General features: G+C 50.1%; 1 protein-coding gene across 4 annotated transcripts in view; it reads left to right on the forward strand.

The window, feature by feature from the left end:
* The window catches only part of CORO1C (coronin 1C), a 37,425-nt gene that overhangs the window by 1,771 nt on the left and 12,155 nt on the right, over positions 1-23,499 (forward strand). Inside the window, exons 1-2 of one of the 4 annotated variants that reach the window (XM_042829137.1) lie at positions 5,323-5,409; positions 18,622-18,821. In XM_042829137.1, the coding sequence (XP_042685071.1) occupies positions 18,627-18,821 (195 nt within the window). In that variant the 5' untranslated portion in view covers positions 5,323-5,409; positions 18,622-18,626. Of the gene's footprint in view, positions 1-596; positions 785-5,322; positions 5,410-18,108; positions 18,224-18,621; positions 18,822-23,499 lie in introns of those variants that run through there. The other 3 variants (XM_042829138.1, XM_042829139.1, XM_042829136.1) reach the window with 3 other exon arrangements.

A 23,499-nucleotide genomic window follows, 5' to 3' on the forward strand; every position in this document is an offset into this window, starting at 1 on the left:
TTCTTTGTCTCTCTGCATACTGGGTGATCTGATATCAGTTTAATTACGGTGTAATCAGCAGGTATTGTCATCTTCGGGTTCTTTTTTCCTGTGCTGGGACTTGGCTGGGTGAGTGCAGGAGAATGACATCAGTTGGAAGCCGTCCCCCTGCAAAGCTGTGAATAAGTGAGCTGTGCTGGGATTTTAGCAGTGAAACAGAAACAGGGAGAGGTTAGCAGTGAGTGTGCTTGAGGACGTGTCGGACCGTGATGGTGAAGCTGCACCTTCGGCGTTCTGACAGTCTGCGATTGGGGATTTCCTTATAAAGGAAAATAAATGTCAGGGCGCAGGAAATCTGTGCTGGCTTGGAATGGAGTAACGCTGTTATTAAAAGCCAGGAGCAGTTACCCCACAGGGCCGGGCGCCCCAGGGGGCAATCACACTGAGATGAGAGCCCTCCTGGGGTGGTACAGAACAGGGGGGAGAGTTCTGTTCCTGCAGCCCATTGAGCAAACCTGCTGCCAAGCTCACATCTTCCCCCGCCTCGCGCTGCACAAGGACATCTCACTTCTGCGTACCGCCGTGTGATGCCTTTCTTATACCTCTGATTTTTCCAGCACCTTTGGCCCAACTTGATCCTAGACAGCAGGGAGAGAAACAGAACGAGATGGCAAAAGGCTTCCAAACTGGTTGACTAATGAGGACAAGACTGGGCTGTGGGTTGTGTGACGCGGAGACCCGCAGCGCCCAGCCCCGCACGCAGCCCCGCTCACAGCCCCGCTCACTCCCTGCTGCCTGCCTGATTTTTTCCTGCTATTCAGAATGATAGGAAGTGTCAGTCCTGGGATATCCATGTTGTAAATAAAATACAGCTTGCTTTTTTCATTACTGCTATTTTGTGTGTGTGCGTTCTGCTTTCTTGTCTCTCTCCCATGTTCAGTCATCTGGTGTAGTGGAGATAGCAACAAAGAAAAATCCCATCTGTTGCAACCGATTGCTTTGTGGTTATTTGGTGTCCCGACAGTTTAGTTAGGTGTAGGGACCACCAGTCTTTTATTGCAAAAGAAATGAGGAAAAAGGAAAATATAGGACGTGATCATAGAATGGTTTGAGTCGGAAGGGACCCCCAAAGCCAGCTGGTCGCAGTGCCTGCAGTGCACAGGGACACCCACAGCTCCAGCAGTGCTCACAGACCCGTCCCCTGACTTTGGGTGTCTGCAGGTCCAGGCCTTTGAGTGATCCTGGATGGAGAAGAAAAGTATAGGAGGAGAAAGCCGAGCTCAGATTTAATATAAAGATCAGCTCCGGCTGTAAAGCTGGGCAGCACTGTGTTCTGTGCCTTTCCTATGGAGCTGCTGGAATGGATGGCTGTGACATCTCTATTGCTACACATAACGTGTGTGAGAGCGTGCATACGTAGTAATAGATGTGCTTTATCAAATGTGTGTTAAATCATTCATAGAGGCAATATGAATTATGGATAATGCCATGGCCTAATGCTCATGTGCAGGGATGGGGCCACGCAGAGGTGGGCAGAGCTAAAACTGGGGGGCTGTAGCTCCTCAGCCCTACTTTCACTCACTCATTCACCTTTCCTTCTGTCCGCATCACTGATGTGCTCTCACATTTCTCCCTTTCCTAGCTGTTATTCCACAAACCTGACAGAACACACTGTTCATGTAGGCTTTGCTCTGTGATTCCACAGCTCCCCTTTCTGGCCGAGGACTGAATAAAAGGGATTCGCTTGCATGGTCCCGAGGTCTGAAGGCTGAGCTGGGATGGGTGGGCCAGCACCAAGAAATGCCTCAGAACCACTGTGCCCTGCTTTGGGTGGCCGTTGAGGCGTCCCTTAAAAATAAAGCTTGTGCAATGGCCAGAGCTGCTCTTGCCAACGTGTGCCCATTGGTCTCTGGGAAGTCCAAAGGCTTCAAGAAATACGGTGGACACAAATGTCCTGGACAAGTTGTATAGTTGGGATGCCCACAGTCCCAAACTCTCCTGTCTGGTGTATTTTGTGTGACTTAGCAGTTAAGCTGCAAAAATGGGACTTTTAAATTGTTGATCTCTCTAAACCCTCCGTAAGCCGTTTTCCTTCATTCAGAATATATTTACCCACGAGGATTTGGGCAAATTGAAATGTTTGTAACAAATGCATCCCCCAAGTGACTTCCTAGAGACTGCTTGGCTGGGCCGCATCCATCAGGGATGGCTCTGCCCTGCCCTGCCCTTAGGAGCAGCTCAGGCCCCCGTGGAGGCAGCAGGCAGTCTGTGCCACCCTATTTTCCATGTTCTAATGTCTCATTTATAGCTGTCTTAAGCACTTATTCTTTCAGTGGGATGCCCGGGGGAGATGCACTCCTGAGGTTTGCTCCTGATGCTGCAGCTGATTCCGCGCTGTGCTGCGAGCAAAGCAGTTTTCCAGCAGCGCTGAGAGCCACAGCTCTGGGCAGATGATGAGGAGCAACGCTCCAGAGCTTTGCAAATAGCCCTGTGTGCCTCCTGGTGTTGCTTTCTTCACCTTTTCTGAACTAAAACGAGCATCACAGCGCTGGCAAGGAGCGTTGTGGGCTGTATTGAATGTGTTACTTATAAGGCGTGTCGGGATCGCCGCGGTGATTTATTGCACCGATGGAATTGATGCATATTTGCAAGCAAGCTAAATTTAGCTGCTGACCTAAGTTCCAGAGATGGAGTCTGGAGCCACGGTGCTGTTTCCGTATAAAGGCTGTGAGACAGACTCGGCAGCAATTGTGCATCCATGTAGCAGGGGGCAGGATAGGTGAGATGGCTGAAAGCAGCAGAACATGCATCTGAGTTAATTCTGATTTTTTTCCTGCAAAATTTAATTACTGGGTGTGTTAGAGCTTCTAAAATAGAGGGACAAACTTTGTTGTCGGATCCCTTGTAGCTGCAAGAATTTGGTAATAGGATCTTTTCCTTTAGAAAACTTAGAATTTGTGACATATTTTGACAAGCTGTTAGGCTCGGCTGTAATTTATGTACGGTTTGTTAGAATGATTTCATTCAGCTGAAGTGATGAAGATTACTGTTTACAGAGGAACCAGAGAGCGTCTGTAGAACCTTGGCCATCCTTTTCTGTTGCTGAAGGCTTCAGCCTGAAATTTCTGTCATTTCTTCATCGCCTTCTATGGTATTCTGTTGGGATTGACACGGCTCATTAACACAGCTCAGGGGCCAAGTGATCTTTGGAGTGTTTTCAGCCAAACTCTTAATGTAACACCAGTGAAAATCCAACAGGTATCGCTTCCTTCTGAGTCAGAGCGAGTGATTCTTCCAGCCATGTGTCGAGTGAGCTGCCCTGCACAGGGAGCGCAGAACACGTCGCTCAGGGCGGTTATTGCAAGGGCTGTGCTCTGGTTGGATTTCTCAGGGCAAATTTCACTTCGTCCCCTCTGCATATCACTCATCATAGAGTCACAGAATGGTTAGAGCCAGAAAGGACCCCCAAAGGCCGTCTGTTCTCACTGCCTGCAGTGTACAGGGACACCCACAGCTCCAGCAGTGCTCACAGCGCCGTGCCCTGAGTGTGGCTGTGTGCAGGGATGGGGCAGCATCAGCTCTCTGGGCACCCTGTGCAGTGCCTCACTGCCCTCAGTGTCAAAACTTCCTTATACCCAATCTAAATCTCCCCTCTTTTAGTTTCAAACTGTAGGTAGATGCCAACACCTCACCTGGTTTCTGTTCTAAGCCGTGTGTGGTGTTGGGTACCTTCCACCTTGCCTGTTGCATTTCAGACCAGAGTAATGATTAAAACACCACATCCTGAGCTAAAAGGAGCTATACGCATGCAAGATCATGTTATTATCAGTACCATTATCCCCTTGCATGAGCAGCTTCAATCAACTTTTACCCCAGATGCTCAATAGGCGCAGCACAGAGGTGGCAGTGGGACCGGCGCTGGTCACTGACTCACTGTATGACCTTCACTGAGTCACGTACCTGGATGGAAAACATGAATCACCATCCAAACCCATTAAACTGCAGATTACCTACAGGTCTGCCCCCTGTAGGGCTGCCACGCTGCTTTTGTTTTCCTCTTTTTTCAGATTTCAAGAGATTATTTGTGTGATGAGGGCTGAGCTCTGGGGAGGAAGACATTAATTTCGTGTTAACTGCTGCCAAGGGTGGGAGCCGGCCGGGATGCAGCTCTGATCTCGAGGTCTGTCGTTTTGTCCCAAGATGCTGCTGGGTATGAAATGGAGATTTTCCTGCTGGTTGGCTGTTGGACTTGTGTAGAAGTTTAGCAAACGTTCAATGGCGTTTGCTGGTTGAATTTGTAGTCAAGGCATACGTCGCTTCCTCGCTTCACACACACGCAGCTCGGAGGCTTTCTGCAGGCCCTTCACATGGGAAGAAGCGGCTCTCATCTCCCCACAGCCACCTCACCCAGCTCTGCACCACACAGAGAGGAAGCCACGGGCGTGCCGCTCCCCTGCACAGCCAGGCCCCTTAACCACATGCAAACAGATTCACCAATATTGGCTGAAACACACGAGGAAGCCGTGCAGCCTCAGGTTTTGGCCATGTATGGTAAAAACAGCGCGGCCCAATGTGCCCACAGGAGCAAAGCTGTGGGCAGCCCCACACCAACATCCCCAGAAGGGCTTCGCTTCCAGCTTCCGTCTCTGGTTTTACAGCAGCTGGGTGCCCGCTGATGAGCCTGTGCGACCCAACGAGGCGACGGCTGATTTCAGTGTGGAACTATTGGGTCCATTCGGTGTTTTTCTTGAGAGCAAACCAGCCTGGGGGTTTGTGACAAGCTGTTGGCTCTGGCTGTGCTCTGCTAACACAAGGAGCTCCAGAAACCTCTGTGCACCTCTGCCTGCTGTCCGCTTGCGTGTTTTAGCTTAAAGCACAGGGCAGGGCTTGTTGTCACCACATCAAGGAGCTGTGTGTGACAGAGCAGAGCTGTCTGTGAGGGAAGAGGCCTAGGGGCAACCTGTGGGCAGCCTGGGGAGCAGGGGGGACTGTTGTGGGTACTACGCCAGTGGGAGACCAGGCACTGATGGAAGGGACCGAGAGCCTGAGGGGAGCAGCATTGCTTCTGGCACTGCCAGAACCATGAAAGCAACAACCAGACCCTCGCCCACCCCAAACGCACAACTGCGCGCCGCTCCCTGCAGCCCCGCGGCTTTTAGCGGCGTCAGTCAGCAGAAGGGTGGGAGACACAGAGCGCGCGACCACGCGTGGATGCGAGCGCCGCGTCGCCATTGGCAGAGACTCCTGCCACTCATCCGAGCAGGGGGAGAGGGGCGTGGCTACGCCGGCGGGAGGCGTGGCCACGAGGGGGCGGAGCCTGCGCCCGCTGCGCCGCGGTCAGTCGGGCGGTGGCGGCGGCGGAGGCGGCAGTGGCGGAGGGGGATCCGCCGGGCTGAGGAGCGGACGCGGGGAGGCGGCTGAAGGATCGCGGTGCGCGGGGGCGGCGGGAGGGGAACCGGGGACGGTGGTGGGTCGCCCGCTAGGGTGGAGGCGGCGAAGTTGGGGCGGCCGTGCACCGCGGCGAGGCGGTAGGGCCGGGCCCGGGCCGAGCAGGGCGGCGAGGGCAGGCGGGGCCGCCCAGAGGGAGCAGCCGGTGGCCGCGGGGGATGCTCGGGCGGGGCCCTTCCTTCTTGGGCCCTTCCCTCAGAGGCGGCTGTCAGCGCCCGGGGCCTGCGGGGGAAGCGCCCTGGGAGCGCGGGCGGTTGCAAACCGCGGTTTCTCGCCGCTCGCCTCCTTATTAGGTAGCGAAACGCTCCGGCACCGCCGCGGTTCCGGCATCCGGCGGAGCGCTGCCGGGCTGGGGCCGCCCGCTGGGTGCCGGCAGCGCCCGCTGTGCCGCCCGGCTCGGCTCGGCTCGGCTCGGCACAGCCGCCCTTTGTCCCGATGCCGGCTGCCCCGGGCTGTGCCCCGCCGCCGGGCTTTGTTGTTGAGCACGGGCAGCAGCACGCCGAGGGCCGGAACGCTGCTTGTCCGCGCCTCTGCCGTCAGCTGCCGCTCTGCTGCGCTGCACAGAAAGCCTTCTGACATGCATAAGCATCCCTCTGTTGTGCCTTCATCCAGACAATGTGCTGCAGGAGACAGCTTTCTCTCTGTTGTTTGGTTTTTTTTTTGTTTGTTTTTCTCCAGTCTATCTAGAAACAAAAGTATAACTGATTGATGCAGTTCTATTGTGGAGGGTGAGTGCTGTGCATCGGTGTGGGTTTTTTGTTCCCAGCTGTAGTTGCAGGCTGTGTGTCGGAGCATGCCCATTCAGCCCATTCATGCAGCTGTGCCGTGGATTAGACCCAGCAAGAAGGATGGCAGCGATGTGGAGGAGTGACATTTGCAATGCAGCACTCTGCGGCGCGCTTTCCACTTTGCCAGTAGCAGCTCTGCTTTCATTTCAAGCTGGGCTATACCCAAATTGCTCTCTGTGTTGCTTACTCCCCCTCGTGCCTTTATAAGCACACAGGGCTGTGTTCGACCCCATTGAATCACCCCCTGCTCCAGGGGAAGAGCAGATCCCTGTGCACTCATTGACAGCGCTGTGTTGCGGCTGATAGTTATGTTTGCTGCAAACTGTGCAAGCAAAGGTAGCAGATGAAGTGCTGTTGTGATGAAGTCAGTGTGTGTTTGGCAGTAATTTTTCAGTGGTCTCTTGTAGCCTTGCATAGAGATCGCTTTAATCAGCACTTTGTGTCTCTTTTATGTGTGCTGTTGGCACCACCATGTCTTCTAGTGAGCTGCCTTTCAAACATCATTGTGTTTTTCAAGTTAAATCTTCATGCTTATTGCATCTGTCACTTCTGGGATGCACTCCAAGCGAAAGACAGATTCAGTGTAATGGCAATGGGATGGAATGCACAGAAGGGTAAAATATCAGCCTTCTTCAGAGATACGGCAGAGGGCTGGGAGAGGTCCGCACTCAGTGGCTGCTTCATGCATCACACTGAACTTTAATGGTAGAGACTTCAATGACTGTGTCATAAAATGGCTCATTACAGCATAAAGTTGTGTGTCAGTAGTAGGAGAATTTATGTTAATGTTTTTAATTTGGTTATTGATTGCTGGGAAATATAATTAGCTCGGATGCCAGCTTCCTAGTTGGAAGACATGAGCAAAACACTTCCTGGCCTGGGTTTTCGCCTCGGTGAGGTCATCGCTGCACCACTCCCAGGGCCAGGAATGTCCTTTTCTGCGAGCTTGCAGGCACATTTTCTCTTGGCTTTTAAAACGTGGTTTTGTTTGTTTTGGTTTTGTTTTCCTGAGGGCTTTGGTGATAATCTCAGCCCTCCTGTAAGGATGCGTTGGAGCAGAACTCGCTGAGGATTTGAAGCGCCCCAGTTTCAGCATAACAGGGCACAGGCATAAGAATTATATGTCTGTGCTCTCTTTTAGTTCTCTCCCTGCAGCCTCCCCCGCTTAGAACTTCGGGTCAGAAAGGCTTTGGACTGAGAGCTGTGTCTCAGGACAGATGGGGGTGAGTGCTGACGGTTCCAGATGTGCACATGTAGGTAGGGATGGCTTTCTGCACTCTCTACCTGCTGTTAGGATTTTCTCATTCTGTTTTTCCCATCTGAGTAATAACACAAAAATGGATTCCTCGAGTTGTTCTGAGGTCTGGCTGCTCAGCAGGCGACTTCACTTCAGGGTGATGCTGGGGTCAGCTCACCCAGTGTGAAGGGTGCTCCTCTGCAATAGGCATGGTGAAATTCTTCCTGGTTACAGCATCATGGCATTCATTCTGCTGTAAATGAGCCTTGTAGTTTTACGTGGTGAGTAAAAAACAGTTGGAACGAGCAGCAGGATATGGCTGGAGGTAGTGATTGGGCATGAAATGGAAGGTGACTGTTTAGGCACTGCTGTGTGCTTGTTCAGATAGATTATTTTTCTTTACACTTTTGCCATGCAATCCTTCATGCTAATAAGACAGATGTAATCTCTTAACAGCGATCATCCTTCTAAGAGGTCACCAAGTGCTCCTGAACTGGGGCAGACCTGTGATGGAATACCATAACGGCTCTAAAATCCAGCTCTGCAGGGCAGGAGCTAGCAAGGAACTCAACAGAAATCAGGAAAATGGTGTCTGTTCCTCATGGGGAGGAAACCATCAGTTCTGTCAGAGCCTGTCTGCCTGGTGCCCTGCGATAGAAGAGGTCTCCCTGCCTCAGAGGTGACAAAACACAACGTTGTTTATGGTTTAGATACCAAGGAGGAATTGTCTGCATAGGAGAAAGGGTAATTCCTTCAGCATTATCGCTTTGTTTCTTCATCAGTGTTGCTTTCTCTTTTTTTCTTTTCTTTGCTGATAACAAGCAATGGATGATAAGTTTCTCACTATCAGCATGTGATGGCTGAGCTGAGGTCTGGGTTTGGAGGGGAAGCCGGAGGTGGTTGGCTCAGTTACAGCACTGCCGCTTGGCACTGAGCTGGGCCTCCTGATTCGTCTTAATTGGGTTTTCCTTGGTTTCCATTTTAATAATTTGATTTGGAAAAGCAGTGGAAATAACATTAGAGTAGTGGTGGGGTCTGACTTAAAGTGATTACGTCGAGCCTGATGCTGCTAGCGCATCTCGGCACACCGACTGCAATCTTCTGCAGCTTCAGCCATTTGTGATGAAGTCAGTCCTCTTTTGGAAGGTTCTTGTTTTTTTCTCATGGCTCTCCAGAATAGGTGCAAATTATCCCCACATCTTGGCTGGCCGGAGCATCTTTGTCTGCATTCCATATGTGCCCTGGTACTGCGTTCCACCTGCAGCTCCAGGATCTGGGATTTTGGGTCGTCCGAGTGCTCTGCAATGTGGGAACTCGGTCCCTGTTCTGCATGTAGTTGCCATAGTGACTGTGCTCTCCAGTCCCTGGGAAGCTCTTGTTTATCTCACGTAAATGCATCAAGTGCCACCTTGTAATGCTGCCTCTGGCAGGATTCTCTTTCTGTTTGGATCTGGCAGGGATTTGACATCCTCTGGTCCTGCACATTTGGATATTGGGTGTGTGTCAGGCACAGTCAGCCAGACTGATAATGGAGATAATTAGCACCACCAGGGATTAGCAGGCAATACCGAAGCTGGAGTAATTGCTCTGCCCCCTAGGAGCTGGCCGGTTGCTCAGCGCAGAGATGGCCATGGGCACACTCGTGGCAAGGGCAGCAGTGCTGGTGTCTCAGAGATACTTCTAGATACAGTTTTTCCACTCATTGGAAGTACTCAAGCCACTCACAGTCACTCAGTGCATGCTGCTATCCTGAACACAGGGTGGTTTGGGGTGTACACTTGGAGTTGGCTTGTGGTTAGCATTGCAAATGTTTCTCGTTTCCGGATGGGAAATGGGAGGTCATGCATTGTGCTGGGCTCCTCAGGTGTGGGGCTGGGCAGCTCTGCTATTTGCAGCAGCACAGGTCACAGTGTGTGCAGGTAGATGGCCATTCGCACCCTGAGCTGCTCAGCTCATTTCATACCGTGTGACTGATGGAAGCACTGCAGCGAAGAATGGAGTCAGTGCCCACAGAGCTGCCTTGTTCAGAATTGGAGGAGGGAGGATTAATTGAATTATTTTTTTTTTTTTTTTTTGAGTTTTCAATGGTCCTGGGGTGGGGAGGAGGGGAGAGTAATTTTCATTTCTGATCTGCTGAGGTCGGTTTGCAAGGCAGGAAGAAATGGGGAGCCAGCTGCCAGACACAGCCCTGCCTTGGTGCAGCATGGCGTGGAGGCACAGCTGTCCTTGCTCTGAGCTGTGTGTTGTGCCTTCAGCATTTCTTTTCCTGGCCCCAGCCATCTCTGGAGCGATTCGTTCAGGTTCTGCACAGCTTCTCCCAATGCAGCCCAGATTCTGCCCCCTGTTTCACCATGCTTTAGATGCTCGTGTGTTATCTGTGCACTCCTTGCTTCGCTCCCTGATGTTTCTCTGGGGGCAAAGGTTATCTCTTGGTTCTTTTTATGTAGTGCTTGCCACATTGGTCTACAAGGGGAGCTCTGAGGCACTACGAAGGATCACATGAAAAGCAGCTGGGGCTTATCTCGACGCGATGCTGCCTGTTGTTTTGGCTGTTCCTCCCGCAGTGCTGTAAATGCCACAGGAGCTCTGTCGGAGGGTTGAAAGCTGAGGTTGTGCATGCGGTAACGTGACTGTCGAGACAGCAGGTAGGTAAAGCTTAAAGGTCACCAGGGGCTGTGATTCCTGCCTGCCTTGCCCGAGGCCAGGCTGTGCCCATGTCTCTGCTGCCTGTGCCAGACATTGGGTCCATGAGCAGAGCTGCTGTAGGACAGAGAAGCTTAAACTCAGCCCTTGGTTAAAGCAAACATCGGAGTGGCTGTAGTTGGTACTGTGGGACAGGGATCTAAAATTGAGTTGGCAGATTGACCTTATCACTCTCTACAGGTAGGTGGGGGTCAGCTTCTTCTCACAGGTAACAGCTGTAGGACAAGAGGTGATTAAGTAGCCTTAAGTAGCACCAGGGCAGTTCATGTTGGACAGTAGGAACAATTTGTGCTCCAGAAGAGTGGTCAGGCACTGGCACAGGCTGCCTAGGGAAGTGGTGTGTTCAGTGTCCCTGGAGGTGTTCAAGAAACATGGAGATGTGGCACTGAGGGACACAGCTACTGGGCTTGGTGAGTGTATGGGGTTGGATTAGATGATATTGGTGGTCTTTTCCAGTGTTAATGATGCTGTGATCTAGCCCAACCCTGATTTCCAGTTACTCATTATGGAAACAGGACAGGACAACAGTGGCGCTCGCTGAATTACAGGCTGCTTGGCCAGAATTGCTGGCAGGACAGCAGATGGAAATCTGGAGAAGGACATGCCAGTTCCAGCTGTGGGAAGTGAGATTCATTCTGCAGCTTATTTGTCCGGTGTTAAAATCTGAAATGTGTTCATGTTTGTCCAACCCGAACCTTCTGTGTCTCCTCTGCTGAAGATACTGTCTTGCCTTTGACAATTATCGTAGATTGGCTTGGGTTGGGAGGGACCTCCAAGATCATCTGGTTCAATGGCTGGGCCGTTTGCAGAGCTCGGTCAGTCTGAGTCACACTTGGCAGCTCTGCTGTCCTGGCTGTGCTGAGCTGACGTTTCTGCTTTATTTCAAAGTGGTGAGGAATTTGCATCCCAGCTGCCTTCATGTTTATAGCAAAACACTTTCCGTGGGTCTGGGTTTCCTTGTGGGGCTCAGGCTGAGGTGCTGCGGGGTGCTTGGAGAGCACTTCATCCATGAGATAGGTTTTCTTCAAAGCATCTTCAGTGTTTGTAGTTCTGTGGTACATCTGGGCACTGTGACGTGTTGGAATTCAGGAGGAACAGAGAACGGTTCATCAAATCCTTTGGAGATTTCTCCTTTTGATGAATCTTTTTGGGTTTTAATGTGTAATCCACTTAGCTATAAGCAAGGAGAAACAGCATAATGTTCCCAGTAATGTCTTAAGGCTACTGAAGTTCGACAGGAAACATGCTTACCTTAGAAAACACCGTGTTAATCAAATTACCTTCATGACCGCACTTTCTCTTGACTTGTGTGGAATGGGAAATCCTGCACTTGTTATTCTTTATGTTGGGCTCCCAGCTCCTGGGTGCTGCTTCTGTTTGGCCTCCAGGTTAGGTTCATCACTGAAGATGATGCATTCCTGCATCAGGAGCTGTTTTGGGTCCAGTGGATACTGATGAGCTCCTGTCGCACGCAGGCTTAGGTTTGCAGTTTATTTCATTTGAGGACCTATGGTTGATTCAAGCTGCAGGAGAAAATACAGTCCTTTCCTGCTGGTAGGGCTTAGCTGCCCTAGAGAAAAGCACTTGTGCCTTGGCTAATTAGCTGGGAATGGTGGGATGTGGTGGGCTTCTGCTGGATTGTGAGACTAATGGTTTGGTAAGAAATTAATGAAGGTCTGGTGGGGAAGAGCTCTTTCTGCATTCATAACAACCACCCTTAGCTGCTCCTGTGCTTTCAGCCAAAGCTCATCTCCCAGGTTAAAAGAAGGGAGAGGAAAAGGCTTGTGGTCTGTCATTCAGAAATACAAATGATCTCAGAAGAAGCTTCATGTAACCTTCAAGAGAGCAGAAGAATTCAGCAAATTGGAGTAGCAGCCTCAAACAGACTGGTACTTCCCCGTTAGCTCTGCTGCACTGATAAGAGAACTAGGTCAGCTGTATGGAGCAAGCATTTTATCTGCATACTTCTCTTAACAGGGTTCCTTGGCTGTCAGAACAGGCTGGCTGACTTGCAGCTCTGCACAGGGGCTGTGCTCTCTGTCTTGTGTTTTCCTCAGGGTCAGAGCGTGGTCTGAAGCCCTGTTGCCCTCTACTTTGTGGGTTATGCTGCTCTTACAGTTGAGGTGATGCACTCAGTCCCCAGGGGTGTAAGTAGCATCTTCCATCACGCTGGTGTAATGTCTCTGGCTGAAGTTCATAGGGCTGTTGTTCAACACTGGAAGTGTATTGCTTTCTCTTGGCAGTAGATGTTGTACAATGTGCAAGGAAGCGATCTCTGGTGTTTATTCCAGTGGAGAAAGTGGAGGAGAAGGAAGGCTTTAGCAGAAGAGCATGGGGAAGGCACGTGTTATAAGCCATTGTGAGATCTTGTCCTGGGTTTTAATGCCTTCTGCTTTGCTTTGCTCTCCCCTGTCTTTGGTTATGACATGTTTTTCATTTTTAGTGATCCTTTTTGTCCAGTCTACATGAAATTGCTGTCATCCACGTATCCCCAGACACATCACTTATCAGTGCCTGTGGCATGACACAAGGTGTTACAAAAGATGCAGGCTAGGAAGGAGGTTTGTCTGGAAACTGCTGTTGGGGTAGGCAGCAGGAGAGCACCTGCTGCAAATTACAGTAAATGGTGTAGTGTTAGTCAGTAAAGATTAAAGCTGCAAAATAATGTGAGTAATAAGCTTGTGCACCCAAGCAGATGAAGATTTCCAGGTATGCAATTCAGGTGAAAATATCCACGGCATCCCTGCATGTTCTTGTGAGGAGCATCAGCCCCCGCATGGGGCCATGCTTCCCAACAGTGTGTGAGATGGGAGCGTTGGTACAGCTCTGAAAAACAGTGGTGTCAAGTATTTCACAGGTTAGAACTAGCACCTTGCACTTTGTCCAGGACTGCAATTCCAGCTTATTTCAAGTTTGGGTTGCGTTACATTTTTGAGTGTGCTGTGCTCCCCACTTGAGATATAATCAAATTCCCTGGTAGTTTGTGGCTTGGGTTCCCATCCCAAAATAGAATCTTGCCAGTGGTATAACAGCTGGAAATTTCAGTATTGAGTTCAGATTGCAGCTTTTTGTCTTTAAAATGAAGTGAAATCAGATGGCAGAGTCTTGCTCAACCTAGACTAAAGTAACCAAAGACTGAAAATAATCTGTGCGCAAATATGATGTATTTTGGGATTGTGACCATCTGTAGTAGTGTACACCCTGCGTTTAAATAACTCTGAACATCTGAAAACAAAAGTTCTGTCAGCAGTGGGCTCAGTATGAATTGATTTGAAATGGTACACCACAGAGGTGATAGTGTGAAGTCAAACAGAGTAGGACTGAGTCAAGCAGTTCCCTTTCCTACCAGAGCTTTCATGCACTGTGGTAGGGCGAGCTGCAGTTTTTGTGGTCATGTGATTTCTTATTTTACTTTTTCCCCTCTGCTTCCCCCTGCCTAAATATGGCAAGACATTATGAGACTGTGCCCATTGATTTTGCTCAGGAAGGGAGATGAGCTCCTGCAGCCTTGCTGGTGCTGTGCTGGTTCTGCACTCTGACTGCCGTTGTACATTGCAGCCTGTGCAACCCATCGTAGCCTGCCCAGCACTGCTTGCCTGGGTAACTCCTGCAGGTTGGCACGCTGCTTCGGGCTTAGTGATCCGTGCCCTTAAAATGATCTGGCAAGCTTTTCCTTTTGCTGGATGTTTCCTCTGAGATGTTCTTAAGGTGCTGTCCTGTGCAGTATGGTAAGGCTGTGAAGCATATGTCTGCAGGCAGATGTATGTTTGCACTGCACTCAGCGCACATGCGTGGCGCACAGAGGATGTGCTGAGGTTGCACAACCCAGCACTCCAAGATGAAGAAATGCCAGCGTGAGATTAGGAAATACCTGGGCAGTGCTCAGCTGCTCCCTTCCTCACGTGTGTTGGGATGGAGCAGTCACACACCCACCATCCCCTTGCTGGGGGAGAATCGTACATAGAGAGATAGCATCGTGGCAGGGACACAAGGGACTCTCCATGTCAGCAGCAAGGCAGGTGTCCTCTCATGGTGGGCATCAATAGTGATTTGCTCTGGTAACTGCCTACAGTGCCTTGGTCATTCTCCTTATCTGCTTTGCATTTGTTGATCATTATCTGAGACTGAATTTATTTCAAAGCCGCCGTTGAAGCGCATGGAATCCCTTCAATAAAGCTGGTGCTGAATGGAGTTTGGGGCTTACCATAAACAGATGCAACTCTTGCTTATCTTCAAGTTTCCCATTTAAGGGAAAGCCCTGTTCCTTTCCAGCCCCAAAAGAAGCAGCGTTTTATAAGGAAGCTCCGTTCTCCCAGGCTGGTTGCTTTGTACCCCCCTCCCTTAGCCATAGCCTCCGGCTGGCTGTGCCTGAATCCAGCCCTTTCTTTCAAATGTCGCTCTTTCCAGAAGGGATCACAATCACATGGGCTGAGCAGGATTTTGCCATTAGTGGGGGGTTTTCCTGTAAGTGTTCCCTAGCAGGATGCGTTTCCTCTTGCATAAGCAGCCTGAAAACCCTCCGAAGCCACAGAAATACATCTGTTGGTTTCTCTAGACAGATAAATCCTTTATAAACAGGAAAATGGGCAAACTCATGGTAACTCTTGTGACACATCGTGATGGGAGATCAGAAAGAAACGGGATGAAAAGTATCACTGTGCAAGTATGGCTGATGGCATTCTGCATTTCTGAGATCCTTTTAAAGACTGGAACAAAGGCCGGAGCCTGAACCATATGGCAGTGGGAGACGGAGCTGAATGCGAGGTAAAATTCAGCTGAATGTCACTTGACATTTGGGGAGGAAAAGACTGAAGGTGGACGGCTGTGTCCTGCACAGGACACGCAAGATGTCGGTGCCCCCAAGCAGGTCCAGGAGATCAGTTCAGGCACAGAGCTGTCAGCACTTCTATTGTCGCTGTCTTTGCAGGGCGTCGAGCGCTTCTGTTCTCATTTTGCTGAGGGCTGTAACTCTGGCAAAATTCAAACTCCTTTCAACTGGCAGCAGTGAGGCTTTAAATCCTCCAAAGTTGTACTTTACAATAAAAAAAAAAAAAAAAAGCATTTCCTGTCTAGCAAGTGTACGAAGATCGTTCCAGTTCCTCAGCTCAGATTTAGCAGCAGCGACCACGATCTAATTATCCTTCTCTTTTGAAAGCTTAACACTGAGTCTGCTGCCCAAGCCCGGCCTTGTTTGGCTGTGGATGTGCTCTGGCTCCCAGAAGCCTTGCAGGGTTTTGCAGATACTGAAGGCTGCATCACTCTTTCCAGACATCAGATCGGCATAAATTTTGGCGTTTCACTGTATGATCCTGCGAGTGGGCAGGCTGAGTGCTGCCCTACCTCTGCTGATGACCAGGAGGACCTGTCCCAGCCCAGTTACCAGATTAGATTCATAGCATCTCTTCAATTGGAAGGCATCCTTAAAGGTCATCTGATCTAACTCCACTGCAGTGCACAGGGACACCCACAGCTCCATCAGGTGCTCAGAGCCCCATCCCCTGACCTTGGGTGTCCCCAGGGATGGAGCTTCCAAATTCTGCTCGTGTTGTGGGTGGTGGAAGAGCGATCCTTCACACTTCACTGAGAGACAAATTAGGATACTAAACGCTCTTTGCATTTTCACAGGAGGCTGGCATAGGGATAGCATGACTCTTGTTGTGCTCAGGATCAAGCTAACCCATGTTGTTTTCCACCTGCCCACTTTCTGTGCTGTGCGGGAAGATCCATACTTGCTGCTCTTTATAGCTGGAGCCTGCACATTTATTTTTTCCCCACTTCTCTTTGGAGAGCAGCCAGATCAAAATGGCTGTGATCCAAAGCCAAGAATCACTCCCTTTGCTATGGAAATGAGGACTCAGGCTGTTCACCATGTGTTCATCATGGAGAGCTCCTGCTAAGAATGATGAGCTGTAGGTGGGGGAAGAGGGCAGCGAAGGTGTGCTCAAACAAATCGGTTTGGAACAAATAGGGGTATTTTGGGATACTTCTGGCTCTCTGTGATTTTAAATGTCAGTTGTGGAAAACAAGAAATTTCAAATGCTAAAAATCCTGGGAAATGGTAAAAATGAGGGAAATAGCATAGTAGGATTTTATTACTGGAGAAAATAGAATGCTTGAGAGGGACTTCCTTATGGTGTTCAGGTGTTGATGAACTGAAGGAGAGATATAATTATCCAAGCTATACAAACAATCCCTCTTATTAACCGCCCTATCCATGTTCTCAGCATTAAAGCAGACAAATCAGAAAACCCCTGCATGTACCATATGTTGATGGTGGGCAGTTTGCTGCACATTAACTCCACCAGACAGCTCGAAGCCCTCTCTTTACTTTCTTCTGAAACATCGGTGGGATGAGAACAGGCTGCATTCCCACCAGGGAGCCGATGTGACCAGCAAGGCAGCGTGTGGCTGGTAGTGGGGATGGGAGCAGCACTGGAAGCCCTCAGAACCAGTGCCAAGGGCAGGACTCGCAGCAGTGGACCCAAAGCTCTGTGTCCCATTGCCATGCAGCACTAATGGCTCGCTGGGAGTAGGCCCAGCCTCTCTGCATCTATGCAATAGATTAGCAGCTGGGTGTGGAGCTGTGTTTCTTGCATGCTACATCTCTGCCAGTCCTCAAGCAGCAATAGGACGACGCGTTTTGTTTCTTTCAGGCACTTTGAGCTGAAGTGCTCCTGGGTCAGGCTTTGCTGAGGCCTGCTGAGAGCACAAAATGGCGCCGGCGGGCCGCGCTTCGTGCTCACATTGCTGCTGCTTGGTGGCTTCCATTGCGCTGTGCTGTCGTTGGGTGTGCCCAGCCCAGAGCAGCCCCGTGGTTTTAAGTGCAATGTGTGGCAGAACGTGCGTTGTGCAACCGCACTAACTGACAGAGGAAGCCTAAATTCATCTGGAAGGTGACAGTAATCATTAATAAGTTGCATCTAGCTTTTTTCATCTGGGAATTGTAATAGTTCACAACGTTTTGCATTTAAAAATTACAATTGCTTTTTTTTTCTTCTTTTTTTCCTATAAGCTGCACTGGCACAGGATGCCCAGAGAGCTGGTGGTGCCCCATCCCTGCACACAGCCACGGTCAAGGGACGGGGCTGTGAGCACTGCTAGAGCTGTGTGCCCATTCCAACTCAAACCATTCTACAACCCTGTGATTACAAAATGGTGTTTGTGGCACTTCTGTATCTTCAAAATAATGGAATTCATTTGAGAGATTGAACAGACCGTCATAAACCATCCTTGTTGTGCCCTCACCTGGGCAGAACCTTGTGATGGCAGGGGGCAGTGGGGCTGCATGGTGCTCAGGGGGATCTTGTGGGAAGCAGGCAGAGTGCTTTTTTTCTTACAAACACCTAGAGCGGAGCGTTTTGCTCTGTAGCTGTCTGTGACATTAATTGTAACGTTTTTCTTTTCTTCAAATACCGTGTGACTGCTGATTTCCCAGCTCTGATGAGTGCTTTGCTCCAGTTTTGCAGCTCTTTGTAACCTCACGACTACAAACGGCGCTCGTTCTGCAGTCTCTTTCAGTGCTCTCACGCAAAGGCGCTGCAATCAGATGGATGCACAGCCTTTCATCACCAAAAAGCAGAGATGCATGCTTGCACCCTGCTCAGTCTCTCACTTGGGCATCAGCCTGGGTCTGCAGGGAGCAGCTTTGCAAAGCACTGTGGCTTTCCCAGCCCTGTTTCCACATGGGAAGTTTCTGGGAAGCAAGACAGGAGGCGGATGCTCGCTTCCAGGGTTGGGATTCATGCGAGGTCCCCTACCTGAGTCTTCATCCAGCACTGGAATTTTCCATGCTGGTCAGTTTCCCTCTATTTTAACTCAAGCCTTCTTGAAAATCCTTGTCTCAAGAGAAGTGCTACAGACACGCTAAGTTAATTTGAGTCATTAGGTTGTTTCCATTACTCCTTTCTGCCTAGGAAACTTTAATTTTTTTTTTTTTTTTTTTTGTGAGATTTTGGAGTGAGAAGAAAGAAGTGGAAGCTGGCTGACATGTGGAACCACTTCACAGGAACACCGGATTTTGAGAGCTTGCATTTTTATTTACATCTTCTGGACCCTGTCTGACTTGAAAGTAAACAAGTTCAATCCAAGCCCAGATTTATCCCTGAAAATATGCGGAGACTTGTCTAAAAACTGCTTTTAGGATTAGGGACTTCCTTTGCTGCAGAAAGAGCGTCTACAATAGCAGTGCTGACACTTAACCAGTGAGCTCCTTCTGTGAAACAGCCTTGAACGTGCGGTTTGGTTGTGTCAGGGATGAGGTAACCTGTGTTGTTTTTTAAATGTAAAACAACTTGAGAACTTAGCAGGGCTGCAGGAAGCTCCCTGTGAATGCAGCAGTGTGTGAAACTGCATTGTGTAGCGGTGGGGCTGGGTGACAGCGAGGTGACAAGCCCTTGACTTGCCTTCTGACAAGCAGCACATCCCTGCATGTGGCTGACCACCCTCTGCCATCCCTTTTCTCTACAGACACAATGAGGCGAGTGGTACGACAGAGCAAATTCCGGCATGTGTTTGGCCAGGCAGTGAAGAACGACCAGTGCTACGATGACATCCGTGTCTCTCGCGTCACTTGGGACAGCTCCTTCTGTGCTGTGAACCCCAGGTTTGTTGCAATCATCGTGGATGCGAGCGGCGGCGGGGCCTTCCTGGTGCTGCCTTTGCACAAGGTGAGTGCTGCTGAGTTTCTTGCTGTTAACGTGCTCAGCTTTCCCTTGTCACTTCAGTGCTTGTTTGTGAGCGGCGCTACGGTTGTGAAGTCTCTGCTGTGTTGTGACAAACGTTGCTCGGCTGTGCCGTGTAGGAACACATGTAATGCTGCTGGAATCAGGGTAACGCTTCCCGTGCATTAAACACAGTAAATAAGTAGTTTGCTTGACTGATCTAAAGAAAATCTTTATGTCAGAGGTTTCCGAGTAGAACTCGTGCTCTTCCTAAAGCCTCTCTATTTGTACTAGCTGCACTCAGGTTTTTTGGCCATTAGGATTTGGCTCATTGAGCTTCGTGAGAATCACTAAATTCAGGAATGCTTCTTGCAAACCAGGATGGAGTGGGTGGCACAGCTGGGTGCTTCTCCCTGCAGTGCGTGTGCACAGCCCTTGCGACCATGGCACAGCTGGTCTGGCTGCTGCTTGTCCTGTCGTTACACTTCTGTTGTTGTGGTGTGAGATGAGAACTAGTTCAGTGAGACAACAGCTCCAGGGCTGTCACAGCTCTCCTGCAGCTCTCCCAGCCCGTGTGGCTCTGTCTGGGCTCTGACACTGCAGCCAGGTCTTGCTAGCCCTTAGTACCTGACGCAGAGAGAAGCAGACTAAGCTTAGTCTTAGTCTGTTCCTTATTTTTTCTGTGCCAAATGCTGCTCAGTCTCCAGAAAAAATCTCACAATGAGGCTATATGTACAATTTACTTCTCTTTCCTTTGAATATTTCTGTAGCTCCTCAGGCCAATGCTTTGTAAAGCACACAGAAATGATAGGCTGCTGCCCACCGGATACAAAAATGGCTGCATCAAATAGCTGGAGGAAGCTGTAAAGATTGGCATGAAAATCTCCCTGCCAGTCTCATAATTTTATGGTATAAGACTGTACAAATGAGCAGGAGCAGTGTCTGAGACTGAAATAAATTCTTATAAATTCATTCTGCCCTCAGGTATCACGTGGAAAAACCACAGTACATCTTTCATCCTTGCAAGAGAGTGCTGCTCTCCTCTCCCTTTCTGATGTGCTAGCTTTTACCACAGTCAGATTACAAGAATGCTAACCTGAAAACCTTTGACAGGCTCTTGGCCACCCCAATCCCTTCATGTGTTCATGGTTAAAAACAAAAGCGAGAAACATCAAACCTAAATGCATTACTTCATCTTAGTGATTTGTTTCCACAGGAATTTTTTCTCCTTTGAAAATTTACAATGTGTAAGATGGATAGCTTGATGAGATAGAAGGGAAATGAATGTCCTTGAGAATGATAGGGGATCATATTGACAATGTTTCTTGCTCTCCTCAATTCTGCATGTTTGATGCTTCTAAAATTGCACTCCTGGCTTCATTTATGCATTTAGTATAAATTCTTGCCATGTTAGATAGAATCAGTAGTCCAATACTGATGCAAACTGATTTTAACACAGACTTAAAGCTGAAGTATTTTGATGGTGTTGCTTTACAGAAGCAGTTAGATTTGGGTTCATAACCCTTTAGAAAAAAGGGTTCTTTCCAACAGAGGAGCACCAGATCAGGAAGCGTGCTCTGTGGTGTGTTCCAGCATCTCCTGGTGTTTCCTCATTCTTTCAAATCCTTCCTATTTTTTGTTTGAGATGGCATTTTGTATTTGTGTGAATCAGGAAAAAAGAAAAGCTAGTATTCCTCTTCAGTAACATTTTGTCTTTGTGACCCTCACGCCTCTCTTAGCCGTACTCTCCAAATGCTCTGTCTGTTATCAGCCCTTTTTCTTAGCTCTCTGTGCAGATCTGTCCTGTTATAAATAGCAGAAGTGACCAGAAGTGAATATAGCATTCTGATGGAGAGTGCATCACAGGAGCAGACGTGGCAAGTTCTCACTTCTGCCTTTCTAGCTATAACGAGGCAAGCCAGCCCCCGGGCTCTTCTATAGCTCTGCATTTTGCTCATCTCCTCAGCAGCTCTTTGCAAGCATTCTGGCATGTGGCTGCCCTCAAGCTGTATGTCCTGCTCCTGCCCAAGCCTGGTCCCATAGCACAGATTTGGGTTGGAAGCCTCTTGCTCAGTTGCTGTGACATTGCATGCCTTGCAGCTCAGCCCTGCCAGGACAGGCTCCTGTTTTCCCCTTGCTATGTGTTATTATTTGGTGGCTTGTTTATTTTTATATATTTTTTTCATTTAGTCAGTGATTCCTCCTGGCTTCACTTGTGTCCTCAGCCACATTCCCACTGTTTTCCACTTCCCCAAGGTTCTGATGCGACAAGGTTTGAGGCATGGCTGGTTGCTGAGGACCGCTGCTCTCAAATCCCTCAGCCTGATGATTTCTTTTGCAGCACAGCACGCTGTGGGCCGTGCTTTATCACTTCCTGTGTTCCTCTTTTATTTCTGCCTCTGTGAGCAATGACACTTGTTCCTTCAGCTCCCTGAACACTCCTCCCTCCCCCCCCCCATTCTGACTTCTGATTGAGTCTATTTAGCACAGGTGTTTGAGTTCCCACAGCATAGTGCTTGCTGTTTTGTTCCGGAGATGAAAGCAGTCACTTCTACACCTTGCCTTTGGTATGCTTTTAACGTTTAACACCTGATGCAGCTCCAGCCACAGGGAAAGCAGCCCCCTTCCGCCTCCTGGGGCATCACTCTCACAGTCTGACCTCCGGGAGCTGTCAGCACGGCAAAGGCCGCAGGAACCCCGCGCAGCACCGGCTCCGTGCCCCGCTTTGCGGCTGGTTCCCCAGCACTTCACCCCTCCGGGGCTCGCTGTGCTTTGCGGGCGCTGCCGGTTCCGGGCCGCGCACGTGTCACTCCCCCGCCCTTTCCCGCGCCGCGCGCGCGCGTTCCCGCGCCCGCCGCAGCGGCACTGCGGCGACCGCGGCTTTTTGCCTTATATGGTCATGACAGCGCTCGGGGCCGCCGGCAGCCGCCGCGCTGATTGGCGGGGGCCGAGCCAATGCGCGGCAAGTGCGAGCCGGTTAACCGCTGCGTGGCCGGGGCTGCGGTCAGCGGAGTCGGGTGCCGCCGGGCTGCTGCGTCGTCCCGCCCTGTGCGTGGACCCTCCGGGATTCACCGTCCCCGTGCGCCAGCAGGAGCCTCCAGACTTGCTGGGAATTGCGATACCCGCGGGTTGGCCGCTCTGCGGGGCCAGCCGTAGATAAAGTGCTTTAATCTGTATCCATTATGGAGCGCAGATAATAGGCTAATTGGAGTGAGCTGTGCGCGTCGGGGAAGAAGAGTGGAAACAGCGCGTTTGCTGCAGATTGTGTGTGATGGGCACTGAGCAGAGCGGTGCAGAGCAGGACTGCAGAGCTGATCTGGGATCCTGGTCCCGGTGAATGTGCAGGGAGGGAGCCCGGTGAGGAGGTGTGCACCGATGCTCACAAGCAAGCAGCACGCAGCTCCTTTGGAGCCTCTCCTTCGTGCTGCACGCAGCAGCTCCATGCAGCTGATAGCTGGGAGTTTCCTGATGTGCTGGGAAAGCTGCTCACAAACACCGTGGTGCTGGGGCTGTGCTTTGTGGGGACTGGGGACCATTTTTTTTTCCCCCTCTCTGCAAAATCTTTGCAGCTTGCAAAGAACAAAATGCTGCTGCAGGGAGTTCTCAGTTGTGGTGGCAGAGCGTGAGCCATTACATAAAGCCTCCAAATGGGAAGTGCTGCCTTTCTACCGTGAGGCTGCGGACTCCTTCTGTCCCTCTGAAGGCCACAATTTTTTTCCCCTAAATTTTGCTTGGATTCTCTCACAGCCCCAAGCAATGGTGTATGTTGAGTGGGGGAGATGAGAATTGAAGACAACCGTGCAACAACTAGATAAAAAAAGCAAGATATTAATGGTTTTTCTTTTATCACCATCAGCTTGACTGCAGTGGATCATCAGGTTCTTGATGAACTAAGGAAGAGCAGGCAGGCAGTAAAGCTCCAGAAATCTTACTTCTGTAGGAAATTGAGGGGCAAGCGTTGTTACCCCTCTGCTTTATGCTCAGATAGTGCTCAGTGCAAGGCAAGGCTGCTGCAGCTCTTCAAGCCTTGTGCAGCGCTGAGGGTGGAAGCTGAGCTTGGTGGCTGCAGGCAGGGATGGAAGGGATCGCTGCACTGAGCCATCAGCATCTCTCTTCATCATCTTCCACATTAGCTGTGGATACTGTGATTGGTTTAGCAGTGACTAATGGCTATTTGTCACGGTCACGAGAGAGCAATACACTTCCATTGCATCCCATATTATTTTCCCTGAGTGCCACGTGCGTGGCCAGCTGCTGCAACCAGAGGTGGAAGATCTGTGCCCAGAGTGCATCAAGCTTCACTCCATCCAATTTTGCAGAATTGGGGATTGTCACGCGGCTCAGGGAAGACAGGTAGAGGTCAGTTTGTCTTTCAGGCTTAGTGCTTGCAACCTGATTTCTTTCTTCAGACTTCTGCAAAGTGAGGGTGGTGAAATCGCTGCTCCTTGTGCAACTCAATGCCACTTCCCTCTTGGTGGTGGTGAGCATAGCCTGGCCTGGGGGAAGCAGCTGTTCCCAGTGATATTTTTACCACCATCTGGGGGCTGTTTCCTGCAGCCAGTCACCCTTTTCTGGCATAGAAGCAGTTGGGAGACAATCACATTAATTGATAAAACTGCCGCTGCTGGGAATGGTTTTCCCGTGCTGCTTATCTGACCCCTATGGATTTAATAACAGAGCTTTT

This window comes from Centrocercus urophasianus, unplaced genomic scaffold (assembly GCF_019232065.1).
Source record: "Centrocercus urophasianus isolate 14NV4802_14NV808 unplaced genomic scaffold, USGS_Curo_1.0 seq_30, whole genome shotgun sequence".
Classification (NCBI taxonomy): domain Eukaryota; kingdom Metazoa; phylum Chordata; class Aves; order Galliformes; family Phasianidae; genus Centrocercus; species Centrocercus urophasianus.